General features: G+C 40.6%; 1 protein-coding gene across 1 annotated transcript; it reads right to left on the reverse strand.

Annotated features, from left to right (window-relative positions):
• Positions 1-17149: 17149 nt before the first annotated feature.
• On the reverse strand, positions 17150-18345 carry LOC100555783 (testis-specific serine/threonine-protein kinase 6-like). The gene has a single exon (XM_003217412.4). The coding sequence runs from the start codon at positions 18231-18233 to the stop codon at positions 17400-17402; it is 834 nt and encodes a 277-aa protein (XP_003217460.1). The 5' UTR covers positions 18234-18345; the 3' UTR covers positions 17150-17399.
• Between the last annotated feature and the right edge of the window lie 7773 nt (positions 18346-26118).

The following is a 26118-nucleotide window of genomic DNA, read 5'->3' on the forward strand; positions in this document are numbered from 1 at the left end:
TTTTTGAGTTCTCAAGAACTCTTCACCCAACGAGATGGCAAACAAATCAAGTGGATGCATTCAAGTAATGGAGTTTGCCTTTCTTATTATCTGAAGATGGAATGTGAGAAGAGACAGCCAGCAAGCAAGATTAAGCCATTCAGTTTTCAGTTTACACCTAAAAGAGCTGCCTGATAACAAAGAAACAAACATAAGAAATATTCTCATTTATATTGCAGCTGTTAATTTTGTTAGGGTATTTTGCCTTCCATCACATTCCATTTTAGGAGTGAGTCCATTCAGACTGCATGGACTCTGTTCTTCTTGTAAATGTTAATCTGATGAAGCAGTCTGAAGAATGATTTTGGATTTTAACAATTAGTTATAAAATGAGTTATTTTAATGATCTTGGTTTTAATGTAACTTTATTTTATTATATTCATGTTTATGGCTCCAGTGGCTCAGTGTGTTAAAGCGCTGAGCTGCTGAACTTGCAGACCGAAAGGTCCCAGGTTCAAATCCGGGGAGCGGAGTGAGCGCCCGCTGTTAGCTCCAGCGTCTGCCAACCTAGCAGTTCGAAAACATGCCAATGTGAGTAGATCAATAGGTACCACTCCAGCGGGATGGAAAAGGCATTCCATGCAGTCATGCCGGCCACATGACCTTGGAGGTGTCTACGCACAACGCCTGCTCTTCGGCTTAGAAATGGAGATGAGCATCAACCCCCAGAGTCGGACACGACTGGACTTAATGTCAGGGGAAACCTTTACCTTTACCTTTTATGACATCAAATAGCTGCCTGTCTGTAAGACCGCGCTGAGTTCCTTTTGGGGTGAGAAGGGCGGGATATAAGTGTGGTAAATAAATAATAAACTCATTATTTGTGAGATCTTACCAAGAGATACACCCTTATCAAATATCCCAGCAGATTTAAGGCATAGGAAACAAGTCTTATGTAATTTCAGACAGTAGATGGCACTGCTAATCTCTTATTGAGTGCAAACTGTTTTGCTTTAATCAGAAAGCAGAAGCTCACAGAGCATGTTATTTCTAGTTTCATTTTTATTTATATCATTTTTATTTTTAAAATTTATTTTAGTATGATTTTGCAATTTGTAATGCCAATCTACAATGTATATACCTTTTTACATATCCATGCCATATTCAACAGATCCTTTATTGTTGTTTATTCATTCAGTTACCCTCTGATTGTTTGTGACCTCATGGACCAGCCCACGCCAGAGCTTCCTGTCGGCCGTGGCCACCCCCAGGTCCTTCAAGATCAAGCCAATTCCTTCAAGGATACCATCCATCCACCTTGCCCTTGGCTGGCCCCTCTTCCTTTTTCCTTCCATTTTCCCCAGCGTCATGATCTTTTCCAAGCTTTCCTGTCTTCTCATGATATGGCCAAAGTACTTCATCTTTGCCTAATATCCTTCCCTCCAGTGAGCAGTCAGACATTATTTCCTGGAGGATGGAATGGTTGGATCTTCTTGCGGTCCGAGCCACTCTCAGGATTTCCCTCCAACACCACAATTCAAAAGTGTCCATCTTCCTTCGCTCAGCCTTTCTTATGGTCCAGCTCTCACATCCACAGGTTACTATGGGGAATGCCATTGCGGACCGTTGTTGCCAGTGTGATGTCTCTGCTTTTCACTATTTTATCGAGGTTGGCCATTGCTCTCCTCCCAAGAAAGAAACGTCTTCTCATTTCCTGGCTCGTCTGCATCTGCAGTAATCTTTGCACCTAGAAAAGGTGTGTCACTGCCTCCACGTTTTCTCCCTCTATTTGCCAGATATCAACCAGTCTGGTTGCCATCATCTTGGTTTTCTTGATGTTTAACTGCAACCCAGCTTTTGCACTTTCTTCTTTCACCTTGGCGATAAGGCTCCTCAGCTCCTCCTCACTTTCAGCCATCGAAGTGGTATCATCTGCATATCTGAGGTTGTTAATGTTTCTTCCAGCAATTTCAACTCCAGTCTTGGATTCATCAAGCCCTGCACATCACATGATGTGTTTTGCCTAGAAGTTGAATAAGTAGGGAGAGAGTATCCAGCTCTGCCATACCCCTTTCCCAATCCTGAACCAGTCTGTTGCTCCGTGGTCTGTTCTTACTGCTGCTACTTGGTTGTTATACGGATCATTTCTACCTTATGTCTTATTCTAAGTTATTCTAAGCTTTGGTATGATTACTAAATTTGATGTAGTTCAAGAAAGGATTACGCCTGGGTTGGTATTTCTTGATGGGCTGGGAGAGGTGTCATGATATCTGAAAATATCTGAAGAGTCTTAAAATAATAATAATTATAATTACAATGAGACACAAATACACAGAGAAGGGCAAAGGCTTCTCTTTTCATTTCCGGCTCTGGAGGCGGTGCTCATCTCCAGCTCTGGGGGAGGTACTCTTCTCTATTTCCAAGCCAAGGAGCCTGCATTGTCCAGATACGCCTTCTGGTTGTGTGGCCAGCATGACTGTTTGGAGAGTCTTTTTGCCTTTTCCCACTGAAACAGCAACTGTTGATCTACTCACATTTGCATATTTTTGAACTGCTAAGTTGGCAGGAGCTAGGGCTAACAGCGAGAGCTCACCCCAGCCTGCAGATTCGAACTGCCAACCTTCAGGTCAGTAGTTCAGCAGCACAAGGGTTTAACCCATTGCACCACCATGGTCAGAGTCAAGCAGAGTTTGGGAAAAGCACGATACTATTTGATTTATGTCAGAGTGGCAAATGTGTGATTCTCTGTATGTTTTTGCCCTGCAGTTTCCATCATCAACAGACTCCTTATGTAATGCAGCCTCCCTCTTTCCCTATGATGTTCCTGGTGATTTATTTCTCTAAAGTTCTCTAAATGCAGTTTCCACTTCACTTTCTAAATTTAGAGCACATCTTTAAATGAGTCTTCCTTGAATAATTTTTGAACTTTAAATTCGACAACAACGTTCTTCAAGTTGTATTCTGGCATGGTATATTAGCAGTTCATGAACAATGCTACAATCTACTTTTGGCAAAGAGAATGTGGCTTCTCTTAACTTTTCTAGCTACACTATGTAACATGACTTTTGTTCCTGGATTATAAATAGCATTTCCTAATTGGTCCTAGCATACAAACATGGGAAAAGTTTATTAAACTGCAAAAACTTTGTTTTTGCGGGACATCCTGCAGCACATTTTGCTATAGTCTTTCAATGAATATCTCATAGAGAGAGTCTCAACCAATTCAACATAGTTTGTGGCAGCCGCAAAAACGAAGTTTCTGGAGTATAACAACTACTTTCAAAGTAAGTAGAGCACACTTAAACAGAAAATAACACTTTCAAACCAGGAACATGAAAATTTTCATATGTTGTAATGATATGTAGTCTAATGGCTTTCTATACTGGCCATCATGTGATTTCCATGTGAGCAGTGGTCATTTTGGTTGCTTGAAGGAGTTTGTGATGAACAAACTGTTGGCCTCAAAACTTCAGTCACTTGTTCTCCTGCTTTATTTCTTGATGCCAGGCCAAATTTTCCTGTGATCTTTGGATCTACTGTTTTCATTTTTCACTCCAATTGCCTTTGATTAATAACAAATTCTGTTTTGACATGATGATCAGTTTTCTACTGGACTCTAGCAAAGAATCTTTTTCTCTCATCTTCTTCTTCTTCCTCTTTCTCTTCCGCCTCCGTAGTTGAAGCATAAACTTGAATTATGGTAATAGTCATGGGTTTTCCCTTAAGTCTTATTGATATGATTCAATCAGACTTTGCATTAAATCCTTTGAATGCTTTTCCTACATGCCTTTTCACTATTAATGCTATCCCATTTCTTCTGACATTTTCATTTCCTGGGTAAAACGCTATGTAATTATCTGATTCAAAATGCCCTACTCTGCTACAGCTCATTGACCTCAAGTATGGCAAGTGTTTATATGTTCCATTTCTTGTTTAGCTATGTTTAGCTCCCCCTGTTTCATGCTTCTGACAATCTGTGTTTCTTTAACACTATGTAATACGATTTTTGTTCCTGGGTTATAAATGTCATTTCCTAATTGGTTCTATCATAAAAACATGGGGAAAGTTAATTAAACTGCAAAAAATTTGTTGCGATCTGCACATGGAAAGGTTTAAAATGGCATATTTTCATTAAAGAAAATTATAAACAAAATGCCTAGACTGAAGAAAGCCTCAGACATAAAAATGACATTTCTGGAGATAACTACTTTCAAAGTAAGTACTGCACAATTAAACAGGAAAAAACACTTTCAAACTAGGAACAGATTCGTCCCCCCTCCAAATTTTGTTACATATGAATGTCCTTTTGGCTTGAGTCAAACTGCATCATTAGGCATAGCATTATTCATAGTTGTCCTCTGATCTATTCTAGTAGCCGAAATGGGAGTTTCATTCTCTGGCACTAACCCATGTTTAATATTGGATTGTCTTAGCGCTGGCAGAGGTCATCCTAAGTTTTGGAGTTCGGTGCCATCTATATGCAGATGTCACACAACTCTATTGCTCCTTTCCACCAAATTCCAAGGAAGCCCCTCGGATCCAATAATTTAATAGCCTAGCTCACTTTTGACCTAAGCAGCTCGAAAGACAGTTACATATCTGGAGTAGAAAATTTTGGTACTGCTTTATGTGGGAGGCTAATTTAACTAATTTACAACACCATAAAAACTTCCAGCAGCATGCGGAAAGGAATGAGGAAGTACTCCATCAAGGACTCAATGTCAGAAGTGGATGATGAAACGACAGCTCCCTCTGTGGCCAGAATCGAGCATACCCTCATGAAGCCGCAAGCTGGAAAATGTTAAATTGTCTGATTATATGCCATATGTCTAATGGCACTGAATGTTTGCCATGTATATGTGTATTGTGATCTGCCCTGAGTCCCCTTTGGGGTGAGAAGGACAAAATATAAATACTGTAAATAAATAGTAATTAAAAATAGGGTAGCTGAGATAGTGACACCATTGGTTTCTGGTGGTTCAGTGTAAATAAATCGTGTACAAAATTACCTTCTAGCTATGTCTATAAAGTTTATATGAAACATCAATGAATGTTGTGTTTAGACTTAGGTCCCATCTCCAAGAGCTGTCATTATGTAAAAAAGTAAAGGTAAAGGTTTCGCCTGACGTTAAGTCCAGTTGTATCCGACTCTGGGGGGTTGGTGCTTATCTCCATTTCTGATCCAAAGAGCCGGCGTTGTCCGTAGACACATCCAAGGTCATGTGGCCGGCATGACTGCATGGAACGTCATTACCTTCCCGCCGGAGCGGTACCTATTGACCTACTCACATAGGCATGTTTTCGAACTGCTAGGTTGGCAGAAGCTGGAGCTAACAGCGGGCGCTCACTCCACTCCCCGGGTTTGAACCTGGGACCTTTCAGTCTGCAGGTTCAGCAGCTCAGCGCTTTAACACACTGAGCCACCATATATGTCATTATGTATATATATGCAAATACAGGCATTCCAAAATTGGGGCCTGGGGATGGGATCCAAAATACATCTGGTCCCAAGCATTTTGGATAAGGGACACTCAGTCGGTGTAATTGTCAAATCCCTGCTGCAATCATTTCCGCCCTACCACAAAGGCTTAGCCTTTCCTGCCTGTAATTGTACAATCCAACTCAAATGGGAGATGGCTTTTGGAGCCAAATAAACACTTAGGTGTAAGTCCTCTAAATGAGCCAGCTGCCATGGCAACTCCTGTTTATACAGTACACACCAAGGTAAGCCTGTTAAGTCGTTCTGCTTGCCTTCCTTTTATCAAAGTCAACAGGCCACGCATTGCTGGGGCTAGTTTAATTACCAGACCTGGCAATTGTCGGGCTGCTTATTTAGATGACGGTCTGAAGGCTACGGTTGAAATCCAGTCAATTTAATAATTTCCCTTTTATTTTTCCCTATCTAGGATCTAGGAGAGGTAAACTTTTCAGGTAAAGATGAGTCACTTGTCAATGAAGGGAAAAGGAAGGGCAGGGAGAGAAGGAAAGAAATGTGGCCGCACCTTTTTCTTCTTTTTCTTCTTACTCTCCTTTTTCCTTTTCTCTTTCCTCCGATCTTCTTTTTCTTTGCCCCTTCCTTTCCGACTTTGCATGAAGCCAGAGACTAACAAGGTTACTTCTTCAAAAATGTCCACTGAAAAATATCCAGAATTAATTTTCTCTCTTACCTTTTAGAGTGGTATATTGGGCTCCAGAAAAAGTAACATTGCCCTTCTGATCCCACAAAGACCCACCCCTATCCTACCTTAGTCTCACAAATCTGGCTGGTGTTTGAGCCTAACCAATTAGACTTTCCTGAAGCCAAACCCAGTCACTTGAGGTCAAATATGCTATCATGTAAACGAATCACTGTGTTTTTATTTAACTCTTTGACCTTCTGCAACACTCAGTTCCCAGGTAGTCATGAAAAATTAGGAACGGGTAAAACTGGATTCCAGCTCTTATGTCAATTGTTGTCTTGATCCGGAGAGCAGAAAAAAAGAGACTTTTTAAAAAACCACTTCTTGTTACTGGATGACTAACACATTCTCTGAAAATGCTGAGAAGTCCCTGTGATGGACTTCAGTGTGAGTTAAAAGTTTGTTGTCGTAAGACATCCAGGGATTGCTTTCTGGTGTGAATGTCATTAAATTGATAAAATCAAAGATTTTGATTAATCTTGCTTAAACGTTCCCAGATTTGTCCCTGGATATAATCTGTGATGCCAGATTTGCATCTGTTTCTTCCTATTCGGTTTGGCTTTTTTTTCTGTGCCCGTGTTGTTCCTTCCATGAGAACAAGGGTTTGGTGGTTCCAGGTTCAAGACTTTCAGTGTGTGCTTCAAGACAAGTGTTGACTTATGGTAATCCCATGAATTTCACAGGATTTTCTAAAGAATCCTCAAAGGTGGTTTTGCCAGTTCCTTCTGTGAAATATAGTATACAGCACCTGGTATTCGGTGGTGGTTTTCCCTCCAAGTATTAAACAGCCCCAGTGGCAAAGTGTGTTAAAGCACTGAGCTGCTGAACTTGCAGACCGAAAGGTCCCAGGTTCAAATCCCAGGAGCAGAGTGAGCGCCTGCTGTTAGCTCCAGCTTCTGCCAACCTAGCAGTTTGAAAACATGCCAATGTGAGTAGATCAATAGGTACCGCTCTAGCGGGAAGGTAACGGCGCTCCATGCAGTCATGCCAGCCACATGACCTTGGAGATGTTTACGGACAACGCCGGCTCTTCGGCTTAGAAATGGAGATGAACACCAACCCCCAGAGTCAGACATGACTGGACTTAACGTCAGAGGAAACCTTTACTTTTACCTTACTAAACAGAGCTGACCCTGCTTAGCTTCTAAGATCAGGATCCGGTACCTTTAGGTTATTTTGGTTCCTACTGATCGGTGAAACTCAATGAGTGTTCTTGGACTAGTTATTTTTTCTCTCAGCCTGACTGACTTCGTAGGGTTACTATGAGCATAATCTGGAAAGGAGGAGAACCATGTGTGCCACCTTGAGCTCATTGGAGGAAAGGCATGTTACAAATAAAAATACAGTAGAGTCTCACTTATCCAACATAAACGGGCCAGCAGAATGTTGGATAAGCGAATATGTTGGATAATAAGGAGGGATTAAGGAAAAGCCTATTAAACATCAAATTAGGTTATGATTTTACAAATTAAGCATCAAGACATCATGTTATACAACAAATTTGACAGAAAAAGTAGTTCAATAAACAGTAATGCTATGTAGTAATTACTGTATTTACAAATTTAGCACCAAAATATCACGATGTATTGAAAACACTGACTACAAAAATGCATTGGATAATCCAGAACATTGTGGATAAGCGAGTGTTGGATAAGTGAGACTCTACTGTATGTACATAATGACAGCTCTTGGAGATGGGACCTAAGTCTAAACACAACATTCACTGATGTTTAATATACACTTTATAGACATAGCTAGAAGGTAATTTTGTACACAATTTTCAGAATAATGTTATGCATTTATTTACACTGAACTGCCAGAAACCAATGGTGTCACTATCTCAGCTACCTTATTTTTATTATTATTTATTTACAGTATTTATATTCTGCCCTTCTCACCCCAAAGGGGACTTAGGGCAGATCACAATGCATATATACATGGCAAACATTCAGTGCCATTAGACATATGTTATACAACAAATTTGACAGAAAAAGTAGTTCAATACACAGTAATGCTATGTAGTAATTACTGTATTTACGAATTTCGCACCAAAATATCACAATGTATTGAAAACATTGTCTACAAAAATGCATTGGATAATCCAGAACGTTGGATAAGTAAGTGTTGGATAAGTGAGACTCTACTGTACCGTATTTCTTCAATTGCAAGATGCATCTTAATTTCAGTAGCACCACCCAAAATAAATAAGATTCACTTGTGATTCTAAGAGGCACCTCATTTTAGAGATGATTATACAGGAAAAAGTGTATCTTAGAATTGAAGAAATAGGAGTCATCTCTGCCTTGATTTTCTCCCAGATGGAGTAGGATTTAGGATTCTAAGTAGACCTTGAGCTGAACATGAGGAACAATGTGATGTGGCAGCTTAAAAAGTCAATGCAATTCTAGGCTACATGAATAATGTCTAGATCTATTTTGCTTTTGCCAGAAGTCATCTGTATTGCCCAAAATCTCAGGGTTCAGCACAATGTATGCCAATCTCAGATTGATTCAATGAAGACACCCAAGGTTGTAGGCAGGAGCAAGGATCTTTATTTGTTGATGGCCAAAGTGGATGTCACGGGATCTGACATGCCTCACACTTGGTATGGGTATTTTAAAGACAGTGTCCAGATAGTTGAAAGCAAGAGCATTTGGTGTGACTGGTATAAATGACAATCTATAATCTTATTGGTTCAAAAGTAGATTCCTTTACATTTTGTGGTTGGTGCATGGTATGGTGGAAACTTAATGAACTGCTATTGGCTAAAACTGGAGATATCTGTTGCCTGATGTGTCTGCCCACTCTGTGGGTAGGGAGGCTTGGGAAAGAAATGTGAGCTTAGACACCAGGACAATGAGCCCTTGATGAGCTGAAGCCTGGGGAGATGGGTCCCATGACTGTATGTATTTGACTGTGGGCAGTGGGTGTTAGGATTCAGGAATGGATCCTAGAGGTAAAAACAATGGGTGTAGCGAGTAAGTTGACTTGTACCATGGGATGATCGGCTGAGGACTGGTTCCCTCTCATTGTGCTCAATTCAGATGTTTGCCAGAGGCTGCCATGAAAGGAAATGGTCCTATGTCTTCTCAGATGGTGCTTATGCAACTGTGTAAAAGGGGAGATTGAATCTATTTCTGAGCTCCACAACTCAAGAAGGATATTGACCAACTGGAACATGTCCAGAGAAGGGCAACAAAAATGGTCTGAAACTGCTTATATGGTCAATATAGATTCATACGGTGCAGTTCAGTGCAGTTAAACTGAATTATTTGAGTCTATATAATTCACGAAGGGAGCCTCCGGTAGCTCAGTGTGTTAAAGCGTTGAGCTGCTGAACTTGCAGACCGAAAGGTCCCAGGTTCAAATCCTGGGAGCGGAGTGAGTGCCCGCTGTTAGCTCCAGCTTCTGCCAACCTAGCAGTTTGAAAACATGCCAATGTGAGTAGATCAATAGGTACTGCTCCGGCGGGAAGGTAAGGGCGCTCCATGCAGTCATGCCAGCCACATGACCTTGGAGGTGTCTATGGACAATGCCGGATCTTTGGCTTAGAAATGGAGATGAGCCCCAACCCCCAGAGTCGGACATGACTGGACTTAACGTCAGGGGAAACCTTTACCTACCTTAATTCACGAAGAGTCAGAAGCGACTGAACGAATAAACAACAACATATTGGCTGTATGATGCAGCTTGAAACTGCGTTATATGGCAGCATATACGGAGCCTAGGAAGACCTTCCTGATAGTAAGAGGTAACCCTAACCCTAATCTTCCTGACAGAAGAGCTGTTCAACAATGGAATATGCTGCCTGGGAATATGGTGGAGTCTCCTTCTTTGGAGGTTTTTAAACAGAGGCTGGATGGCCATCTGTTGGGAGTACTTTAAATGTGTATTCCAGCATGGCAAAATAAGATTGGATTGCATGGCCTTTGGAGTCTCTTCCAACTCCATAATTCTAAGTGACTTGAAGACACTTCCACATGCAGTAAACACATACTGTCCTGTGTTCTGAAACAATATACGAAAAGAGCAAATCCAGTCACTTCCATTCCATTCCAGTTCTCCAGTTTGGCTATGCTTGCTATCTAGGGCTGTGAGTAAATACTTCCACAGGGTTACCAGATCCACACCCCTGTACTAACACAGAGGGGTATGGATCTGGTAACCCTGTGGAAATAGTTATTCAGGCCCTGACTAGAATGATTCACTCGTATAGAAACCAAAGAAAGGCGGCAGTTGTATACAGTGTGAAATCAGAGCTCCATTGAGCGAGTAGATAGGAGGAGGCGAGGCTACGTCTTCCTGTACAAGAAAGGATATGGGCTAAATATCTATTTCAGCTTGTTAAATCCTCATCTCAAATTCTGGCTATTTTAAATCTGGGAGTTGTGAACATCAAGGCATGGATGAAGCTTGTATGAGAATAATGGTGCCGCATTATTATCATATTTGAAGAAATGTGGGTTGTCGGCTATGAGGTTTGTGGGAAGAAAGCTTCTGGCTTCATCTGAAACAGACAGTTAAAAACAATAAGAGTCCTCTCTGTGTCAGAGAGCTAGCTGTATAAAATTTGCAATATTCTGTTTAACTGACAAGATGTGTGAGTTTCTTGTACAAACATATGAGTTTCTTATACAATCAGTGGGCGAAAGGCAGGACACAAGACTTTGGAGCAAGATTTATTAGAATGAAACTGAAGGTAAGAGATGGGGCTTTCTTTCTGATCAAGAATGCCAGAATCAGTTCCAAAGCTGTCTGGAGAAAAATTTGCCTTACTGTAGCTTGGAATTTTAGGCTTGAATATCAGTTTGGTGATGTCAGACATTAAAAATGGGAAATTAATTCATTGCCACTGATACTACAATAATTTAAATTCAATTAATTTAAATTTTCATTAATTCACTCAGTAAAGATAAAGGTTTCCCCTGACTTTAAGTCCAGTCGTGTCCGACTCTGGGGGGTGGTGCTCATCTCCATTTCTAAGCCGAAGAGTCGGTGTTGTCCACAGACACCTCCAAGGTCATGTGGCCAGCATGACTGCATGGAGGGCCGTTACCATCCTGCTGGAGCGGTACTTATTGATATACTCACATTTGCATGTTTTTTCGAACTGCTAGGTTGGCAGAAGCTGGGGCTAACAGCGGGAGCTCACCCTGCTCCCCAGATTCAAACCACCAACCTTTCAATCAGCAAATTCAGCAGATCAGCTGTAGTCAAAGTAAATGTCAAAGGTAATGCAAGGAGGGGAGACAACATCACTTCAGTAGGATGATGATGATGATGTTGTTGTTGTTGTTGTTGTTGATGATGATAACTTTATTCTTATAACCCACCTCCATCTCCCTGAAGGGACTCGGGGCGGCTTACATGGGAACCAAGCCCAGAAAGCAAGGAATTTAAAATACAAAAATTAAAACACAGACAGAACAGTATAGTTAAAACCATTAACCCAGAGAAATAAACATCTTAAAATACATCTAAAAACATCACAGAACTGAAAGCGGGGCAATGAAAAATTGCAAGGGAAGGGCAGGGCTTGTGCAAAATGCAGGACAATAGGAACAAGTATCATGAACAAGTGATTCTAGTTACTTTTAAAAGTTACTTAAAAAAACATTTTAGAGCCATATTGCCAGGATATTGCTACCTTCTCTGATCAATACTAAATTTTTCTCCAAAAAATTAAAGTAATGAACATTTATGTAAAACAAATGAGTACCGCAATGAAGTAGTACGGGTTAGGCATGTGTTTGCTTATTACATAACGTCATTGCAAAGCAGTAGCATGCCGAGGTTTCCTATACTTTTAACTCATGGTGGAAAACCCATAAATAGCTTCTTGAAAATACTTTGCTCCAATATTGACAGTCATGCAATAAGTAACTAGCTCTGGTGCACTTCTCGCTTTTGCCCCATTTGCCCCCTTTGATTTTTTAAAATGTAATGTAACACATTAGTGTTCCTGGAACTATTTTGGTTTCATGTTAGTTTCATAAGCTTTTCCTTCAAGAGGGATATACTGCTGATCTTCATTTTTTAAAAATTAACTGCTTCATGTGTTCAGCTACATTTATGCATGTGCTGGCAGCACTGATTTGTTATCTAGCATTCACATGACCTTGGAGGTGTCTCCGGACAACACCGGCTCTTTGGGTTAGAAATGGAGATGAGCACCAGCCTCCAGAGTCGTACACGACTGGACTTGATGTCAGGGGAAAACCTTTACTGTTACTATTGTGTTCTGAATGCATGCTTTTTATTGCGATGTGGTGTGCTGGATTCAAATAAACAAACATTGCCACTGATTGGAATCTTCTTGATTTCTATTGGCTCCAGTATTCCATAACAAGGTTAGGCATCAATAACTGTACCAGCCCTTGGCAGCACAAACAAATGTGTACAAAGCTGGCATTTTCCTATCCATACATATTATGTCATCTATATTTATTATGATGGGAGGCATGATGAATGTGTACATGCAGCCAATAACTATGTAACTGCACCACCATGAAATGGTGCACTAATGAAACAAAGTGGCTGACTCTTAAAATAATGCACAGTTCTTCGAGATCAAAACAAAAAATAAAACATGGTTGATAGAGGAGTAGTCTACCAAATGGTGCAGTAAGCAGATAGCCCAATTTGTGTTCATACCGAGTTAACCCAGAGCCTCAGTGGTGCAGTGGGTTAAACCAATGAGCTGCTGAACTTACTGACTGAAAGATTGGTGGTTCGAATCTGGGGAATGGGGTGAGCTCCCGCTGTTAACTCCAGCTTCTGCCAACCTAGCAGTTCAAAAGTATGCAAATGTGAGTAGCTCAATAGGTACCACTTTGATGGAAAAATAACGGCGCTCCATGCAGCCACATGATCTTGGAGGTGTCTATGGACAACGTTGGCTCTTTGGCTTAGAAATGGAGATGAGCACCAACCCCCAGTTGGACACAACTAGACTTAATGTCAGGGGGAAATCTTTACCTTTACCTTACCAAGTTAATAGGGGAACCATCAACAGGAAGAAGGATTATGTTAGTGCATGTTCCAGTTTTCCAAAAAAATGAATTTGGAACACTAAGCACACTATTACACAACAGTGTGGTAATTTCCTAATTAAAAAAGACAATAGTAAGATGGTAATTTGTAATAGAATTTAATAATTTCTTAATCAATATAGCCAAGATCCTATAGGGTTTTAATGCTGCCAGTTCCTGGTTGACCCAGGGCAGGTGTTTTTTTACAACCCTGCATGAGCAAAAGGCATCCTGAACCCCTTTACCCAACCAGTTCATGGTTTGACTAAGGGCGTAACTGTCCAGTTAACAGATCAGCTAGTGCCTAGCCTCAGCTCTGTCCCACATGACCACAAATAGGCACTAACTGGTTGTAGGGTACATCAAGAAACTACCATCCAAACTGCTTGTGCCATTGCTGGGCTGGCTGCCTCCGTTGTTCCCATAATCCCATGTTAAGTAGGCCAATGAAGTTTTCTGCTCCACCAGCCTCAAACAGAATGACTGACTGTAATGAGTAAATGGAATTAATTACTCTTTTAAAAAGAGAGATTACCAAAGTCTACCATTTGCATGCTTCTGAGTGTAGCAATGAAAACTCCAGACCACAGATCTTTCCTAAAGCCTGTTTCCTATCATAGCAGACAATATGTTGGGCAAAGGGAAGAACATTTATATGATAGCCTGCTTTAAAAAAGCATATACACTGTATGAATTGTGTGTATGTGTGTGTATTGAGACACACACACATATATCTTTCAAATACATTTCAAAAACAGTAGAGTCTCGCTTATCCAACGTTCTGGATTATCCAACACATTTTTGTAGTCAATGTTTTCAATACATGATACAGTGATATTTTGGTGCTAAATTCGTAAATACAGTAATTACTACATAGCATTACTGCATGCTGAACTACCTTTTCTGTCAAATTTGTTGTATAACATGATGTTTTGGTACTTAATTTGTAAAATTATAACCTAATTTGATGTTTAGTAGGCTTTTACTTAATCTCTCCTTATTATCCAACATATTCCTTATCCAACGTTCTGCTGGCCCGTTAAATTGGATAAGTGAGACTCTACTGTATATGCAGCATTCACACTTGCCTCAAACAGACAAGAGTTCTTTCTCCCACCTTGGACATTCCACAGATATATAAACCCCACTTGCATAATTTCCAACAGACCTCACAAGCTCTGAGGAAGCCTACCATAGATGTGGGCAAAACGTCAGGAGAGAATGCTTCTGGAACATGGCCATACAGCTCGGAAAACTCACAGCAACCCAGTGATTCTGGCCACGAAAGCCTTCAATAACACATTTCAAATACATTTGATTTAGTTATGTTTGATTTGAAATGTTGTTGTTGTGCTTTCACATCATTTCCAGTTTCTGGCCACCCTATCAAGATTTTTCTTGGCAAGACTTATTCAGAGGGAGCTTGCCACCTTACAAATCCCAGTATGTCCAAGCTGATGTGGATGCTACACATTGTGTCTGGAGGTTGTGGGAGTTGCAGGTTATAGAAGTAAGTTTCCACGTTTTCTTCATTTGGATCCTTTTGTCCTATGTTTTCCTCTTACATGCTATGGCTGCCTCCTGTGGGACCCAAGGGTTTGAGTTTGGCAAGAGGCACAAAAGGAGCTCCCAGGTCCAGGATCCTATAGACTAGTGGTTCTGAACCTGTGGGTCCCCAGATATTTGGGCCTTCATCTCCCAGAAATCCTAACAACTGGTAAACTGGCTGGGATTTCTGGGAGTTGTAGGCCCAAATATCTGGAGACCCACAGGTTCAGAACCACTGCTATAGACCCATCCCTAGCCTAAAATGATACATTTTAATATATTGGGTTTATGGTTCCCGTCTCCTTGATCAGGTCATGTAAGTGTTATTTATTGCTATAATTGTATTATTTTACTTTGCTTAATAATGTGTTATTATGTTGCTATGTAATGTTTGTGTTGTTTTTATGATTGGAAACCGCCCTGAGTCCCATCCGGGAGATAGGGCGGTATATAAATAAAGTTTTATTATTATTATTTTATTATGACACAGCAAACAAGATAGATATGCTGGATTTGATTTCACAAAATACAAGTCGAACACTTTCCAAATGTCTAGGACTGTGTGATGTATTTTCTGATGATGTGTGCAGATCCCAGCAGGGTGGCCTTTTGCAGTTGGCAGGTTGTAATTTTGTCAATTTGTTTCCAAATGCCGGCTGAGATCTTTTGGCACGGCACCCAGTGTGCCGATCACCACTGGGACCACCTGCACTGGTTTCTGCCAGAGTCTTTGAAGTTCAATCTTGGGGTCCTGAGGTTATTATTATTATTATTATTATTATTATTATTATTATTATTATTATTCCCTTCAACTGCAAATCCCAAGATTCCATAGGATGTTGCCATGGCAGTTAAAGTAGGACGGTAACACCATATAAATATATAGTGTGAAAGGACCCACGGTTATCTCTGTGTGTGCTTTGCCAACAGATAGTTGTAGTTCAAAACATCTGGAGGGCAGCAGGTTACCTACCCCAGAATTAGAAGGATTATGTAAAATGGTTGGCACATGTTCAAAAAGAATCAAGTACCCAACAAGGAAAATACAGTTATCAGAAACCAGCATTTAGAACAGATTCCATTGTTTCTCTCTTCCCCAGACTTCATTTGGCATATAAATCTATAGGGTCTGTGCTGGCTGTGAGTGACCAAGGAAGGAGTCTTTTCTTTGAACTCTTGGCTGTTGTAAATTAATGTGGATGTTTGTTTAGATTGTATGTCATTATATAATTTTGACTGACTATGTGTAGTTTAATTTATTGATGTTAGGTTTAATTTACTGATGTTAGGTTTCAATTTGATGTTAGGTTTTAATGTTGTTTTCATAGGTGGGGTTTTTCTGGGATTTTATGTCAGTATTTGTTTGTTTTATGAGGCATTGAATGTTTGCTGTTGTATGTTGGAATCCGCTCTGAGTCCCATTGGAGAGATAGGATGGAATACAAGTAAAGTTATTATTATTATTATTATTATTATTATTGACACAAAGACAGAGTATGACACAGCAAACGAGATATACATGCTGGATGATGATGATGATGATTATTATTATTGACACAAAGACAGAGTATGACACAGCAAATGAGATATATATGCTGGATGATGATGATGATGATGATGATGGTGATGATTGACACAAAAACAGAGTATGACACAGCAAATGAGATATATATGCTGGATGATGATGATGATGATGATGATGATTGACACAAAGACAGAGTATGACACAGCAAACGAGATATATATGTTGGATGATGATGATGATGATGGTGATGATTGACACAAAGACAGAGTATGACACAGCAAACGAGATATATATGCTGGATGATGATGATGATGATGATGATGATTATGATTATTATTGACACAAAGACAGAGTATGACACAGCAAACGAGATATATATGCTGGATGATGATGATGATGATGATGATGATGGACACAAAGACAGAGTATGACACAGCAAACGAGATATATATGCTGGATTTCATATCACAGAATCACAAGTAGAACATTTCCCAAGCATTTAGGACTGTATGGTGTATGATGTATATAATAATTAAGTAGTTGTTGTTGTTGTTGTTGTTATTGTTGTTATTTGTAACATAGTTTTTTCTACACTGTGCAGTTATAGCATTATGATTCCACTCCAACAGAATCCTATGAAGTCCTGGGATTGGTGATTTATTTGAAGGCACCAAAGGAGCTCCTTGGCTGAGGATTCCAATTGTTGCTCCCAAACCTGGAAGGAAAAGTGGAATCATAACGCTGTAAATGTGCCATGTGCATCGGCCCTGTTTCAGCAACTTCCCTAGACACATACACACACACAATTGAGTTGTTCGTAGGATGGTTGACTTTTCCTTCACGCAAATACTCCACATTCATAAACAGAATGACAACAGACACAAAAAGAGGGTTTAAAAGATCTCATTGGCACCCCAATGTAAATACATATGTTTGGAAGAAAGTCCCTTAATTTCAGAGGAACTTACATCGGAATTGTTTTTTTAAAAGTTTTCCTACCCATAGCCATTTCTTCCCACGATCACCATTCCAGAAACCTCTTTTCTGCAGCTAGAGTTCTGTTGTTACCATGGCATCAGCCCCTCACCCTATTTGAAGCACGTGGTGCCAATGCCAGGGTTGGAAAGGCTGTCTCATTTATGTTTCCCCCTTCAGCCAAGGATTCTTAGATACATGTCCCACACAGGGACGAGATTCTGGATTGAACTGAAGAAGCTGAGTAATAAGAACTTTGCAGGGCTCAGATAAAGAGAGCAGATCTTCTGGGAATGCAACCCCTTTCTTCTGGCGATAGGGCATGCTATGGATGTGGGTGTCGTCAAAGGGCATGCAGCCAGTGACCATCACGTACAACATGATGCCTAAACTCCATACATCATACTTTTTGGGATCATAGGGGATGCCCATAAGGACCTCTGGGGAGGCATAAGCAGCTGATCCACAATAAGTGGTACTCAGTTCTGGATACCCACGGGACTCCTTGCCAAAACCAAAGTCAGTCAGTTTTGCTCGCCGGCCATCAGATGTAAGCAGCACGTTCTCACACTTGAGGTCCCGGTGCACCAAATGCCGGTCATGGAGGTAGCGGACAGCACCCACCACCTGGGCAAAGATGTCCCGGGCTTCGGGATCACAGGGCAGTTTCCCTACTTGCTGCACCATTTGTAGCAGGTCTGTGGAGGCTGCTTCCATCACGATGTAGAGCGTCCCATTGCAGACTTCGATGAACTCGTAGACCCTGACGATGTGTGGGTGCCGAATCCCTCGTAAGATGGAGAGCTCCCGTGGCAGGAACTTCTCAACAAAATCCCGGGGTGCCCGACGTCGGTCCACCATTTTGATGGCTAGGGGGCCTTTGTATTTGGCAGAAGTGGCCACCCTCACCTTGGAATAGCTGCCTTCTCCCAGGGTCTGGCCCAGCTTGTAACCGAGGTCACTCAGAAGTTTGTCTCCTCTGGAAGCCTTTGACATGATGACCTGGTAAGGCTGAAAAGGCCTTCAGTTTTCTTTCTGCAACTCAGTGCTTTACCCCATTGTGATTGACATCTCAAAGACTTCACTCCCTACGGGCCTGCAGAGGACCTGGCTTCGATGTCATCACTACACATATACAGGTATTGTGAAGTGTCATGGAGTGTCATGGATTATACCTCCATGTACATAACCAGATGAAACTCTATGGGAACAGAGTTAATACATCCAGTTTAGACATTCTGTAGATGACTTAAACAGGTTTGGGCCCCTCTTATCAGCCTAACAAAGGAATGGTTGGTGTACAAGTGAGTAAAGTGCTTGGAAAGGCTTGGAAAGTGACTTTTTTCTACAGCTCCCAGAATCCCCAACCGACACAGCCATTGTCCATGTTGGATTGGTTTTTTAGGATTTTTTTTTTTAGAATTACAATTTTAAAAACCTCTTTTCTAAATGCTGGTGTGTATTCCTTGGCACATTCCATCTTGTGAACACTCAGTTGCTGTGATACAGCTCAAACAAAGTGTAAGTGCTGCAGTATGAAAAAACAATTGAGTGCTTTGAAGCTTTACAGTTGTTGTTTTTAACCTCCCTGGCCTCTTAGGAGTTTCAGAATTTCTTTAAGAATTTCCTTTACTTTTGAAATGTGCTTTTTAAAAACAATTTTTGATTGATTCTGAAGTACTGAACCCATTTGTGCCAAGAATGTAATATTCCAGGGAGTTTGAACTGTTTAGATTATGTAAATAGGACATCAGCATGGAAGGAAAAAGATGAAGGGTTTCAAATATCTTATGTTAGTAAATACTAGCCCTGGAGTGCTAATGAATATAATGAAGGCAGCTAGTTTTATCTTTTGGCAAAATAATTGCCTTGGCAAAAAAGAAAAATCCGAGCTCTGAGAGGCATTTAGGGTCAAATGTCCAACAGGTAAGAGTAAAATGTTTAGCTCCTTTTTGAACAAAACGTTGCAAATAAAACATATTTTTATTCTTACCATGGAGGATCTTTTGAACAGATGATTCTATTCATTTCTTAACGTAAAGAACTGAATGGCCATGGCCCTATCTTACTAAGTTGGGATGCTATGTTTAGAATGAGCAGTAAACAGAAACTGGGTTGCTGTGAGTCTTTCGGACTGTATGGCCATGTTCCAGAAGCGTTCTCTCCTGACGTTTCGCCCACATCTGTGGCAGGCATCCTCAGGGATTGTGAGGTACCTCACAACCTCCAAGGATGCCTGACACAGATGTGGGCGAAATGTCAGGAGAGAACGTTTCTGGAACATGGCCATATAGCCTGGAGAAACTCACAGCAACCTAGTGATTCCAGCCATGAAAGCCTTCAACAATACAGTAAACAGAAAGCCTACCCTCCAACTATCCGGATTTTGAAGGAAGACTCCCACTTACTCCTCTGTCATCCCAATTTTTCAGGTGCTTTTATTATGTCCCAGTATCTCTACCCTCGTCTTATTTCTGCCCCCTCAGCCTACTTCAATTGTTGCAAACTGATTTCAAAGTACAAATGTAGTTTGTCCTCAGTCTATTGAGGAGCAGAAAGAAGAGAGGAAGGGCCAATTCTTGCCCTTTCCAGAAGGCTCAGCCAAAAGCAAACTGCTGCAATCTTTCCTAGCTGGTTTGTTTATCCTTGCTAATAACTTTGGTCACACCAATGTTGCTTGGTCATAGCATTTCCCGGTTTTCATTCATGAAATGTTTGAGGGTATGACCTACAACCTCATAAATTGAGGTGAAATCAGTGTTCTAGCATGCTGCTCGGATGTTTCTTCCTCAGGGCCCTCCAGATGGCATCACATAATGCATGGCAACTTCCAGTGGAGCTCTGTGGAGGAAGCGTCTTGGCAGCATGCTAGGATGCTTTCCCTGTAACATGAGTGGCTTCTTGTGTTCTGTAGAGAACAAGGCCAGTGTGGCGGAAGTAGCACAGCAATGCTTCCCTGCGTGCAATGGGGAAGCATTGCTGCGGGTGAAGAAAGGTGTGGGGCGACTGGATTGCCCCACTGATTTGCCACAGAGGCTGGGGAATCGCCCTGCGGGACCTTATCAATGGATGAGGTCCCTAGGCTCCAAGCCTGTCCTGGATGAAAGGGAGGACTTCATCCCGTGGTGTTTGAATGTGCCGATTTTGTCAAGTTCCCAAGGATTCACACACCTGCCATCCCATGACGCTCCTTTAATTTCATTGTTGCTTCATGGATTCCCATCTGGTTTCTTTCTGTTGGCAGCCCATCCGATTTTGGAGATGGATAAAAATAATCTCAAACGATAAACAGCGTATATCAGTATCGATGAATTTTCTGTGTGATGGATCACCGCAGCAATTCATTCAATTGCTTGTGAATCCTGGAGCATTCTGGGTTCTCTGCACTTCCATCTTTGCTTCCCTGACCTCTCATATATTTCCCCGGCAAATTAAATGCACACAAAGTGCAATGACATCTGAGTTATCCACAGCTTCAGAAACAAGGGATACATTTCAAAACAAAGTAGCAAAGGGAGCAGGGTGAGACACATGGTGGCTTAGAGTGCTCCAGAGGGCTTCCAGCTGCTGCATGCCTTCCTCCCTCATCTTTTTGGCATAAGGATGTAGTGAGCCATTGTGTCCTTATGCCAAGACAACAGGGAAAATGTGGAAGGCCTGAGATAAGTACTCGCCCCCCCGGCCTTAGTTTGCCCATACCTGTTATAGAGGGCTGTGAACATGTACGCTCTTATACACCAACCCCTCCCAATGTCCTTTACAAACACAATACTGTCCACCACCCAAGTGTATCCTTCCATACAGGGACAATTTCATCCTAGATTTTATGTTTTTCCTACACCACAGACATCTCTTCATTGGTATGGAATTTGCATGATCCTCTCCCATAACCCTTTTCTACTGCCTCTCCCATAACTCTTTTCTACTCTTTTCTACAGTGCACAGTAAATGAAGCAGACTTGATCAGTCACTGAACATACTGGTCGTGTTTTAGGGATTGTCTCAATATAATGGAAGTAGTAATTAACCCTGTATCAAGACAGAGCACTATGAACTCCACCAACAATGAACCTGGGTCACATTTGACACACAGAGCCCCAATGACCAAGGAGAGGTTTGGGGGAAATTGACCTTGATTTAGGGGAGCTTTAGTTCACCTATAACCAAAGAGCACTGTGAACCCAAACAATAGTGGATCTGGACCAAACGTGGCACACATATCTGATATGCTCAAATTTGAATTCTGGTGGATTTTTTGGGGCGTGGCGGAAGAATTCACTTTGACATTTTAGAGTTGTAGTTGCTGGGATTTATAGTGGAATTAGATTAAACTTGGCACACAGAACCTCCATGAGCAACACAAAATACTGGAGGGAGGGAGTGACCTTGATTTTGGTGAGTTGTAGTTCCCTACATCCAGAGAGTACTATGAACCCAGCCAACAAAAGATCTGGACAAAACTTGGCAGACAGACCCAACATGACCAACTTTGAATACTGGCGGGGTTTGGGAGTGACTGTCCTTGCATTCTGGGAGTTGTACTTCACCCATATCCAGAGAGCACTGAACCCAGCTGATGACAGATCTGGACCAAATTTGACACACAAAAGTATGACCTGTTAAGAGTCATTACCTTTTAGGAAAAGGCATTCATAACCTTTTTGGATACATAATCTTTTGGAAAGGTATGACTCCAGAGAACAGCTAAAACCTTGTTTGAGTGAATCTTATCTTCTAGTGGAAAATATCCACCAGTATTTATGCAAGGCAAATCATTCAGTTATTAGACTGACCTATTGTCTCTGTTCTTTTAGGAACAGAGATATGCCAATGCACAAAAATACAGCAGTTTCAGAAGTATTATTACAGTTGCCCAAAAAACATCTACTCTTCCTTAAAACATCTTGGTGTAAATCATGCTCTCAAGAGTCTGTACAGTCTGATAGTCTAATGCTGTGGTTTCCAGCCTGTGGTATATGGACCACCAGTGGTGCACAAGAATTAAAATATGGATAATAACACCACCCAATCAAAAAAAAATTCTTGGTGTCTTCATTTTTAGGCCTGTTCCTGGGGCTATTTTGGGTGCTGATTCAGAAAATTGCATTGGATAGACCACATCAGCACTGTAGATTATTAAATACGGTTTTATGTGGGTGAGCAGAGATGGTGACTACTAGTGGATGCTGTATGTTCTGTATCAAAAACTAGAGCTGATATGGTCTATCCAATGCAATTTTCTGAATCAGCATCCCAAATAACCAAACTGAATCTAAAGTTGACCAAAAACTGATTCGTAACCCTTTTTGTACTATTGTTGGAGAGGGGTCCCTAGTCAAGTGGTCCCTGGTCAAAGTGGTCCCTGGTCAAAAAAACGGTTGGGAACCGCTGGTCTAATGGCATTTGTCCTCTAAAATAGAGTCTCAGGTCTGAATAGTCATAGATTTGATGACATGGTCTGCAGTCCCTCTGACAACATAGAGTTAAGGTAAAACTGCATAGCAATACACACATATACAACACAGTAAACAATCTGAATTATATACATAACAAATAACTAGTATAAGAGGCTCCTAGAAGGTTGCTATTTCCAATAGAACAAACATGGCCAACTTTGAATGGACCCAGGGTTTGGGGAGGACTGACCCACAATTTTGGGAATTGTAGTTCATACACATCTTTAAGCATTTTCTAATGGGAGCATTCATAAAAATAAATGACTGACTTTTCCTAATAAATAGTGTTACAAATTACCTGGCCCAGGTATTGCCGGGTACCTAAGCTAGTGTACACACACACACACACACACATGCAGACAGGATACAGCGAACATGTGACCAGTGCATGCATATATTCCTGTATGTATCTCTGTAGCTAGCTGCAATAGATACACACACAGATAGAATACAGTAATCATGCTATATATGCGGGGATACACACACACATATAGACACACACATACATACACTATATCTATGTGCATACATAATAAAAGTGAAAATATGTATGTGTGTGTGTGGCTGGGGCATCCACTTAAACAAGACAATCTTCCACTTCCACAAACAGCTATAGTTCCCACTACTCAAGTGACACCAATGTTCCTCTCTCCAATGACATTGCAGGCTATACCGAATGCCATGAACATGTCCAAGAGCCCTGCCAACGTCCTCCACAAACACCACTAAAATGTTCAGGCCAATTCCCCTAAAAACCCACCAGCATTCAAATTTGGGAATATCGGGTATGCATGTCAAGTTTAGTCCAAGTCCATCATTGTTTGGATTCATAGTGCCCTCTGGATTTAGGTGAACTACAGCTCCCCCAAATCAAGGTGAACCCAAACACCATTAGAACCCAACACACCATTGTCAATGTTTTTGTAGTCAATGTTTTCAATATATTGCTATATTTTGGTGCTAAATTCGTAAATACAGTAATTACTACATTACGGTACCATGTATTGAACTACTTTTTCTGTCGATTTGTTGTAAAACATGTTTTGGTGCTTAATTTGTAAAATCATAATGTGATTTAACATTTAATAGGGTTTTCCTTAATCCCTCCTTATTATCCAACATTTTCGCTTATCCAACATTCTGCCAGACTGTTTATGTTGGATAAGTGAGAATCTACTGTATGTATGTATGTATGTGTGTGTGTGTGTGTGTGTGTGTATATATATATATACACACACACACACACACACACATACATATATACACACACACACAAACATATGGAAATATATACACACACATGCAGTGATAGATATTAACATTAGGGTCAGAAGGACAATGAGTAATTTTAGAGGAAAGAAATGAGTGGACCCTAACCACTAAGGATTAAAAGAAGTCCTTTCTCTCAACCAAAAACTCATATATGCAATAGAATTAAGGGAGAACTGGTTCAAGATCTTCTATAAATGGTACCTCATACCGGAAAGACTAGAGAAGTTTAGCAAAGGTAAAGGGGATGGGAAATGTTGGAAATGCCAGAAACATAATAGAGATTTTATGCATATGTGGTGGGGATGTAGAAAAATGAAAAGGTTTTGGCATGAAATAAATAGAGAAATGGAGAAAATACTCCAAATCAAATTTAACACAAAACCAGAATATTTTCTACTGGGCATGGTTGACTTTCAAATGGACTCCAACACGGAAAAACTTCATATATATATGGTAACAGCTGCCAGGATATGCATCGCCAAAGTATGGAAAACACAAGAAATTCCTACAACAGAAAAATGGATGCTGAAGCTAATTGACATCAAAAATATGGATTTATTAACACAAAAAGTATCACAGAACACTTTGCCAAGACAATGGACCGATTGGAGCAAACTAAGACAACACTTGTTAAGAAGTAATATTGAGTTATGATTTACGGTTACAGGAATTCTTAGACTTCAGGTTATATATGGTTGCTTGCCGAGAAACATTGAATGTTCAAAGGAAGACTTATAAAGCAATGCAGAGGAGCTGGAAGTGGATGATGGTTATGTAGGGTGGGTTTTCTTTTTTCTTTCTGTTTTTTTTGTTATTTCTATTGTTTTATTTTCTATCTTTTTAAACATGTTCCTTCAATTTTCTTTTTCTATGTACACGTGAAAATCATAAAATATTTTAAAAAAAGGATTAAAGGAAGTCACCGTATTTTTTTTAACTTTTTCTTATTTTTTATATATATGTAATTTTTTTTACTATATACATATATATACATATATTTTTTCTCTTTTTATTATCTTGCTCTTCTATATTCTTCTTTCTCTATTTCACCCATCTTTTCTATCACGACATTGTTCCCACACTTTCACTGTATTCTATTGTTAATACTTCAATAAAAATAATAACAAAAAAAATATTGATCGCTGCAATCAATGTACAGATATATATGAGATGGGACAGGTATATACAGTAGAGTCTCACTTATCCAACACTCGCTTATCCAGCATTCTGGATTATCCAACGCATTTTTGTAGTCAATATTTTGAATACATCGTGATATTTTGGTGCTAAATTCGTAAATATAGTAATTACTACTTAGCATTACTGCATATTGAACTACTTTTTCTGTCAAATTTGTTGTATAACACGATGCTTTGGTGCTTAATTTGTAAAATCACAACCTAATTTGATGTTTAATAGGCTTTTCCTTAATCCCTCTTTCTTATCCAACAGATTCGCTTATCTACTCTACTGTATATACATATATTTTTTCTCTTTTTATTATCTTGCTCTTCTATATTCTTCTCTATTTCACCCATTTTTTCTATCACGATATTGTTCCCACACTTTCACTGTATTCTATTAATACTTCAATAAAAATAACAAAAAAAATATTGATCGCTGCAATCAACGTACAGGTATATATGAGATGGGACAGATATATATATATATATGCCTTTGTATTTGTGATCAGAGGCTCTCTGTTATTTTCAGCGTCCTTGTGTGTGTGCTTGGGGTCCCTCCGTCTCCCATACAGAGCCTCCTTGTGAGCAAACTCAGGCGAGGAAGCCAAAGAGAGTCTCTCTGTGGGAGCGCCTGTAAATATTCTAGGTCAGAGGACAAAAGAATCCCGAACAGCCAATGGGCTCGCCTCTCGAGGAGCCTTGTTACATTCAGTTCCACTCCGGCGCCTCCGCGTTACATGGACGCGTCCATTTCATAGAGGGGGGGGTGAGGGTTCCTCTCAGCCCCTCCTCTGGACTTTTCCTCCGCACCCCCTCCTTCTCGAAGCTAGGCGGGGCAAAATAAACCCGGCGAAAATTTCACAACCGTGTGTGTGTTTTTTTAAAACCTCCTGTCTCGCTTTCTCCCCCCTCCGTACGGAGTGAATGGTCCGTCCCATTTGGGTATAAAAGGCGAGCGCCGCCACATGC

Source organism: Anolis carolinensis, chromosome 1 (assembly GCF_035594765.1).
Source record: "Anolis carolinensis isolate JA03-04 chromosome 1, rAnoCar3.1.pri, whole genome shotgun sequence".
Lineage (NCBI taxonomy): Eukaryota > Metazoa > Chordata > Lepidosauria > Squamata > Dactyloidae > Anolis > Anolis carolinensis.

What these genes read in the sequence shown, in the direction of transcription:
- LOC100555783 (XM_003217412.4), bottom strand. Translation starts at nt 18,233, where the DNA reads ATGTCAAAGGCTTCCAGAGGAGACAAACTTCTGAGTGACCTCGGTTAC.